General features: G+C 34.2%; 1 protein-coding gene across 1 annotated transcript in view; it reads right to left on the bottom strand.

Moving 5' to 3' along the window:
• Positions 1-212: 212 nt before the first annotated feature.
• Smyd5 (SET and MYND domain containing, class 5) overlaps positions 213-8,437 on the bottom strand; it is a 32,655-nt gene continuing 24,430 nt past the window's right edge. The window contains exons 2-5 of the mRNA XM_014358108.2: positions 1,801-2,093; positions 1,372-1,687; positions 1,124-1,301; positions 213-1,037 (exon numbers count right to left, since the gene is read on the bottom strand). Coding sequence (XP_014213594.2) covers positions 709-1,037; positions 1,124-1,301; positions 1,372-1,687; positions 1,801-2,093 — 1,116 coding nt within the window. The 3' untranslated portion in view covers positions 213-708. The remainder of the gene's footprint in view (positions 1,038-1,123; positions 1,302-1,371; positions 1,688-1,800; positions 2,094-8,437) is intronic.

Here is an 8,437-nt window from a genome sequence, read left to right as displayed (position 1 = left end):
GTTTAGGTGTATACATCCCAGTTGATTATTTGATTGGAATGGGCCAAAAAATAAGGAGCAATTTTTTGTTTCTCGAAAAAATTAATTTTTATAATTTGCTTAAAAAAAATTTGTCAATTAAAATAGTATACGCACCACGTTCGGATGTTAAGTAACGCCCCAGATTTCACGTTATTCGTTTATTTATGTCAAATCTGCGATAATCTTAACCTCGCTCACTTGGTAGGTAATATACTCATACTACATGCATGTTTTTGAGTTAATTCAACGGATTGATGTGTTCTTTTTAGAAATAAATACAGAAGCGATTGCTCTTATAAAAACTTCGATGAGAAAAGCTACAAAAGAACAAAGTTAAAAGTACAAGGTAGTAAGAGAAAGTGTTATTATAGTCTACTTAAGTGTATATTAATTTGCCTGGAGTGCGTTCTCTTATCCTTAGTACCAGCGTGCAAGTTAAAGATGTCGATTTATATATCGACATTATTAAACTTATGTTTTTTTGCAAAATCCACTATTTTTCTATTTTTTTATAACTTGCTTATTATATCACACGTATTGACAGCACATTTAAGTTATTTATGAATCTTTAGAAAAAACTAAGATAGTACAGTGTACTAGTATAGTGTTCTCAGAGTCCTCCACAACTTTTAATTGCATTATTGTGAACTTTGAACAACAGTTATACTCTTAAGTTTTTTCATACATTTAGTTACTATCATCGTCTTCATCATAATCTTCGTCACTGGTAACGTTTAGGTCACCAATTTGTTCTTGGCACCTCTCGCACTTACATAGAAACAAGTACAAAGCTTTTAGAGCCTTTTGGCGGGAGTGTCGACTTCGTTTTAGCTGGCACTCGTCAAGGTACGAGATACAAATCTCTTGGTTAGGATGGATATCTCGGACGGCTCGCACAACTAAAGTGCTATTTGAATACGGAAATTCAATGATAGCGTTTGGTAGACAGCTGTGATTTATTGACGATTGAAGTACATAGAGTCCTGAGCCTTCACTGTTTAAAAAAGTTCCTACAACTAAAAAATACAAAGCTTTTCAGTGTTCATCGGAACAAACAGTATAACTTTTTTTGTTTTTTTTTTTTTAAAGTACACGTGCATACCATTATCCATTTCATCGTAGATTCTATCAATAAGTTTATTAACTTGTGTTCGTTGAGTCTCGTCTAAATTAAGATTCGTCACGTTCTTAACCCACTGGCTGAATGGACTTGTTCCAATACCCTGGCCATTAGTCCCCACAAGAGCCAAAAGATTTCGAAAGCCATCTGGGGTAAACCACTAAAACAGTCATTAGCATAAAAAAATAATTAGAAGACACGCCACCAGCTCGCAAAAGCAGTGAGCTTACATTGGCCACGTCTGCGGTATTCAGAGTTTTCTGCATCATCTCCCTTAAAATGTCAATCTGGCCCATAAATTGCTCTCCAAGAAGTTTGTGGGCGATCTCAAGAGTATCATTGGTAGTTCGATGGCAAAACTGAGAAAAAATACTTAATATGGATGACTTGTCTGTAGCCTGATTGACCATTGCAACAATTCTGGCAAGTAGCATGACAGTTGTAGTCTCTGGGGGGTAGTGCATCTGTTTCCAGGTTTCCTTCAACTGTAACAGTGGATGGTGTTGGTTGCATTCTCGCGTTTGTAGACACAAAGTCTCGTGATATCTAATGTATAGTAGGCAACAAAAAAAGTTTGAAAAGATGAAAACACAATAGTAAATATATTATGTTCTTTTAATGTAAGAAGCCAACGACATGAGCAAAATGTGAATACTTACTGATACAAAGCATCTCCCTTACACTGAAGACAGCAGTACTGGACACCACATAACTCGCACTCAGTAGTTAAGTTTTTTGTAGTTCCACAGCACTCTGGGAAGGGCAAAATGAGGCTAGAATTGCCAGTGAGACGGCGGGCGTTTTCTTCGGCGCTTTCAAGTGGTCGCATACAGTACTCACATGCCCGGTACTTATAGTCAGTATTCCACGCGAATTGACAGCAGACCACTGGGTTCTCCTGAAGTATTACATCACCCACCTTATATGCGGTTTCAGCAAACAGACCCTTGCCCTGAAATCATTAATCTTAGTTAAGATCATGTAGTCATCAGTCAATTAAATTAACACTAAAAGAGCCTTCTTGATGTTAATTTAAGTTAGAACTAATGCAATTAACTGAGGTAATTAAGTATATTCACGATTAAAAAATATGTTTGGCTATCGAATAGGTGCTCTAATAAAAAATACGACATAAGCAATAGTCAACAATAATGCAGTGCAGGCACCCGCCGGTTAATTGATCGTTTTTAATTAACATTATTATCTTAGATGCAATAAACTGAAATATTACCCTAGATTTATAACGAAAATAAATTTATTAATTTTTAAGAACAATAGAAGTTACACAGATTCACAATTGTTTATTTGTACCAAATCCACGTAAATAAGTGAATATAAGTGATCAACGTTGATTTATTCTCAACTTGGCATTACTAAACTTATACCCACCTGAAGAAAGGATAACGGAATCCAATGTGTAATTACTTCAGAAAAGCGGTACGGCATTACATGTAGTTTTATATATGGCTTTACATAAGGAGTTTTGGATTCGTGATGCTGTATGTAATTCGATATGGAATTAGAGTATCAAAAAATTTATCACTACAGTGCAGCGTGGCGCTTGGCTTGTTTGATGTACCAGGTACCTATAGCAGAGATGAGTAATAGTGGGATCAAATTAAGTTTTCGGCAATGGAAATTCAGACCTTAGCGCAAAAAAAAATATATTGTAGAGAGTTAAACAATGCTAATCAATTGTAATGAATTCGAACAAAAAATATTTTCCGCCCTCGGGTGGTTTTGGGAGGCTAGTACTTCCTCGGGCGAAAAAGCAGTTTTCCGGAACTCGTTCGAAAAGTCTCCTTTACGAACCTCGTTACGTCCCTCGCCTTCGGCTCGGGCCGCAAACCTCTCGGTTCGCAAACAGAGACTTTTGAAACTCGTAGGAAAACTACCATTTCCGCTAAGGCGTCAGAAAAAAAGGCAAAAATGGTAAAACACGGTTTTTAGCGTCAGAAACGAACAATAAGCCTTAAAATAAAAAATAAAAAATAGAGTAGTATGCGTGGCGAAAAGACAAACATAATGAGCTACGGTCGATCCCGATTGGTCCAGTGGTTTCCCCGCAAAATGCAAAAACCTCGTTTTTTGAGCCAATATTCAAAAATCAATAACTCTCTTTTGCATAAACATTAAGAACTTAAATTTGGCAGAATTGCAGCTTTAGTAATCTTCACTGACTACACTAATTTTCAGCAATATCAGATGGATAGTTTTTGCAAACCGCAGCTAAATGCAAAAAAAGGTACTTTGGCAAAACGACCTAAAAAAAGTTGTTGACAACGTTAGATGCAATTTTTTTGTGGGATCGTATTCTTTAATACTCACCATACAATTTACCAAAGTATCGAATTTTTTTGCAGTGTGGAAATTGCTTAAAGAATTATAAACCGTACGGGTATATTTTGTGCACGGCAGTACAGCGTGTGAGGGGCAATGAGCCCCCGTAGCCGCCGATGCAAAAACAACGTCCACTCTCTGAAGCTCGACACCGACGTTATCGACCAAGTATGTTCAAACTGCAAGCGCTCTTAAAAATAACGATATCTCGGGAACAAATAATCAACTTCCACACTGCACAAATATTCGATACTTTGGTAAGTTGTAGAGAAAGTATTAAAGAATACGATCCCACAAAAAAATTACATCTAAGTTAATCTTTTTTAGGCCGTTTTGCCAAAGTACCTTTTTCCATTTAGTTGCAGTTTGCAAAAACTATCCATCCGATCGTGATGAAATTTAGTGTGGTCATTAAAGATTACTAACGCTACAGTTCTGCTAAATTTAGGCTTGTTATGTTTATGCAAAAGAAAGTTATCAATTTCTGAATATTGGCTCAAAAACCGAGGTTTTTTGCATTTTGCGGGGAAACTACTGGACCAATTGGGATCGACCGGAACTTATTTTGTTCGTCTTTTAGCCACTCATACTTCTGTAATTTTTTTTAATTTTAAGCTTAATTGTACGTTTCCAACCCTAAAACCAGTGTTTCACCAATTTTTTTTAAAGCCTTAGCGGAAGATATTTTTTGTTCAATTTTATTACAATTACAGAATATTTTTCTCATGCTAGTCTGAATTTCATGAAAAATTACCAACATTTTAGCTTATTCGATCACACTATAAAGAGATTGCTGAAGCCAATACTACGATGCGAGATGACTTTTTGGCACTGATCGGAGCGAAACGTCTCGGCCAGCCGTCAAACCAGGCGTACATTTTTCGACAGTGCGAGACTCGAACCGAACAGCGTGCGCCTACGAGAAAGGAGTGGATTCGTGTTGAAATGAGGCACACATTTTGGAGACACGTTGAAGGGGTATACTAAATGTGCGTCTACAAGGAGGGGAATAGAAATGTTAACTATAGCTACGTAGGCTCAATGCACAAAGACACCAGCGCAAACTTGTGGCTGAATGGTGAGTCTGCGTGGTTACGAGAGTACATGAAGTAGCATGGCTGCCTAAAGTAAATAATTTTTTTTATTGATATTAAGATACTTTCTAACGGCCTGATCATCTTAATTAGAATCCCTAACTCCTTAACTTCACAAAGATATTTTTTTCAGTATGAGATTTTGCTTCAATAAGTTGTAAAAGAGACATATGTTCCTTTGCTGATCGTAAATGTGAGCTATATTGCGTGTTAGTACTACTATGTATTCTCTATCTCTTTCACACACTTTACTGATACATACAATTAATATAGCTCACACATACGAGCAACACAAGAACATGTATCTCTTTTACTAATTGTTAAAGCAAAATCTCATGCTGCAAAAAATATCTTTGTAAAGTTAAGGAGTTAGGAATTATAATTGAGATGATCAGACTATTAGAAAGCATCTTAATATTAATGAAAAAAATTATTTATTTCAGACAACCATGCTACTCCATGTATTCTCGTAACCACGCAGACTCACCATCCAGCCACAAGTTGGCGCTGGGGGTTTTTGTTCATGGAGCCTATTCGCTACGTGCACAATTTTGAAGCAGTGCCAATCAGGAAAAAACGAGAACTATTGGCCTCGCATAGCAGAAGGCAATATTCGCGATACGTACTACGTATACAACGTTTGCTTTTGTTTTCGAAGTCAGAACTTCTGCATCTTTGCAGATTACGCCAGCTAATAACTCTAAAAGATACACAGTATAAGATATACTTCATCGCATTTTAATCAAAATGTTTCAATAAACATGCATGAGTAAAATGTGTACTTACGACTCATAATTTTCGTAAAAATTTATTCCTTAGAAATATTGTAGATGTATGAAAACAGAACTTTCTTATGTTAGTAATACTTAGCAGTCTACTAGCAGAAGACAAACATATAGCGTTTAGTTTTACATATTAGCACAGGTATTGCTGCGATCGCTTTTTCAGATTGTGCATGTAGCGAATAGCTGAGGGCACAGACAAAGCAATTTCTTAGGATATGAGTATAATTTTTACATTTTAAAACTCCCAAGAAATTATAAACATCCTATGTAAGAGAGAAAAAATCCGAAGGCACAATAAAACTTACACAAAACTCCCTTAACATTAATTTATTTACCGTCTTTTGTTGTAAAAAGTTTTTAGGTACAGCAGCTATACTTGTTGTATTGATTAAATATATAATTTCAATTTTAATTATAAAATGTTGATTCTAGAGCAAAGTTTTAATTATCGTAAGTAAATATCAAAACGTAATGCTGTTGAAAATTTCGGAAAAAAAATCTGAACAGTAATGAATAACAGATCTTATGGATCTAGATTGATTTTTTAATAAGCAGTTGAAGCCTTTTTCTTGTGTACTGTTGTAAATAAGAGTTACTTAGCTTAACTTTATTATTAGTCTAAATTATCAAGACAAATCATCAGCGTCGGTCTACTACCAATAACTGCATCTTGAAATTATTATGAGTAAAAACATTCAATAAACACAATAGAAAACATTTTTGTAGAAATTTAAAATTGTTTTAAGCCCTTAATCAGGTATATAACTTAATTATAATTTCAGACTGCAAAAAGACTAATAAAACAGCAATTCCATCGATAATCAAATAAAATCAATTGGTAAGTTTCTTAGGCAAAGGGATTTTTTGAGAATATCTTATTAATTTGTTAATAAAAAAAGGAAACTATAACTTTGGAACTAAATCAGGGTGATGCAGAATAATGAATGAATGAATTTTATGTTTACTAGGGGGCTCCGCCCCCTGCGCGCTCCACGCGCCAACCTCCCAAACTTTTTTGATTAAACATATTTCTAATAATTATTTAATCTAAATCGAATGATTAAATTTTAAAAATAAATCTAAGCTCAAACGAATAAAACGACCTCGATTAGCCAGCGCTTGTCTACTTAATCTCATATGTACATTTAAATATACTGTCTTTCGTCCCTCACGACCAATCAGATCACGGCGTATTCTGTCGACAGTCACGCAATACTGATTATTTTGGGATAGAAAATCGTTTAAAATAATTATTAACAAAAAACACCGCTCTTAATGCCTTCATTAAAAAAATAAAATCTTCGTTATCCTGCATCACCCTGATAAGTTATAGTTTTCTTTTTTTATAAACAAATTAATAAGATATTTTGAAAAAATTATTATGCTGTATTTGATACATAACTTGAGAGTGTGTTTATAATCCAAAGATTATGATTGTTTTACGGTCAAATAAAAACATTATTGAATACAGCTTAAACATTTCCAAAAAAAAAAAAAAAACTTGCATACTATAAATTATTGAAAATGATTTATGAGCTTGAAACTTTAATTTTTTTTTAAACAAAACTGTCAGTTAATAGTGGTTGTAACCACAAAGTATAAATTATAAGGAATGTAAGTACAAGCAAAAAAATATAATATACGTATGCAGACAAATATTCTTGTCTAATTGGATGTATGTTCTACTCTTTTGGTAATCATCATATTTGATATTATTCTAAAAAAGGTAAGTTTTCTTGTGCCTTCAGATTTTTTTTCTCTTAAATTGGATGTATATAATTTCTTGGAAATTTTAAAATGTAAGAATTGAACTCATATCCCAAGGATTTATTTTATTATTATGAAATTACGAAAATTAAGTGTTAGCAACAGTATTTATAAATTTACATAAAACATAAGAAAAAGAAATTAAACCAGAATCATCAACCATATTAGAAAAAAAAAAATCTGCCGATCGTTGAGATCAAACCTCAGAAAGCAAAATATTTTAAGCAGCGGCATAAACCTTAACCATCATATTTAAGACATTTAAAAACAAAATGGCGGCCTATTGAAAAACTATTAATTTATAACTTTGGAGCGGTGCAGTTCTTGTCACTACATAAGTATCTTAATGCAATCAAATGGAATCAGTAGGTTTTTGCCGTATCGTTTAATTTATCCATTTTCAAATTTGTATATTAACAAACAAATTTGTTATAAAAAAAAAAACATTTTAACATCTCATACTTTCGCCAATTTGTAAGTTAAAAATTTGCAATATAGTGCATTTGATTGCACTGATTTTTTTATGAACTAAAAAAAAATTATACCGTACGAACAACAGGAGCCGAGATTCAAGAGTTTCACTTTTCCAACTGTAGCAGCTTTCAGGATCAACCTACTTACTGGAGACTTAGACAGTAACATTTGTACACTTTTCTTTACACGGTAATTTTTTTTTCATAGCGATTAGAGAAGGCTTTTTGTAGACTAAACGTTATTTAAAGCCGAGCGCTAAACAGTTAAGTAACGCGGTAGATCGGCACTAACGCTCAAGCAGTGCAGTGCGCGTATGCAGTAGCCCTTGTACCGTTTATCAGCACTTATTGAGCCGCGTGCGAGAGAGTTAGTTGCAAAAGTGATTGCTTAGCGAGAAAAGCACCTACGATGATGCATTTTTTTTCAATTTGTTCGTTTTTTCCTCAGCTTTTTGATGGTATCACGCTTGTTTCGATGAAATAACCTAATAACCTACAATTTGGTGTTTTTCATCTTAAACGTCAATCTAGCATCCTTACCTCGCACTTCATCTTGAAATAATTATTTTCTGCACTTTTATTGGGTGTTTTTAGGTATGAAATACATTAACAATAAAATATTTCTATGAAAAGCTTTGGTGGATTAGTGGCTAGCATGCTAGCTTCCTAGCTGGAGATACTCGAGGGGTCAGGGATTCGAAAATCATCGAGATATTTTTTTCGGGCTTTTTCAATGGGATATTCACCCAGGATACAGAAAAAACACTCATTCGATTGTTATAACTGATAGTCGAATTTCCTGGTGATTTCTGGACCTCCATTTTTAAACGAAAGCCA

Source organism: Copidosoma floridanum, unplaced genomic scaffold, assembly GCF_036245765.1.
Source record: "Copidosoma floridanum isolate Cflo_tuat_1 unplaced genomic scaffold, Cflo_Japanese_pri ptg000004l, whole genome shotgun sequence".
Taxonomy (NCBI): Eukaryota; Metazoa; Arthropoda; class Insecta; order Hymenoptera; family Encyrtidae; genus Copidosoma; species Copidosoma floridanum.
The sequence above is the reverse complement of the archived record's forward strand: the minus strand, read 5'-3'. Positions and strand labels throughout refer to the sequence as shown.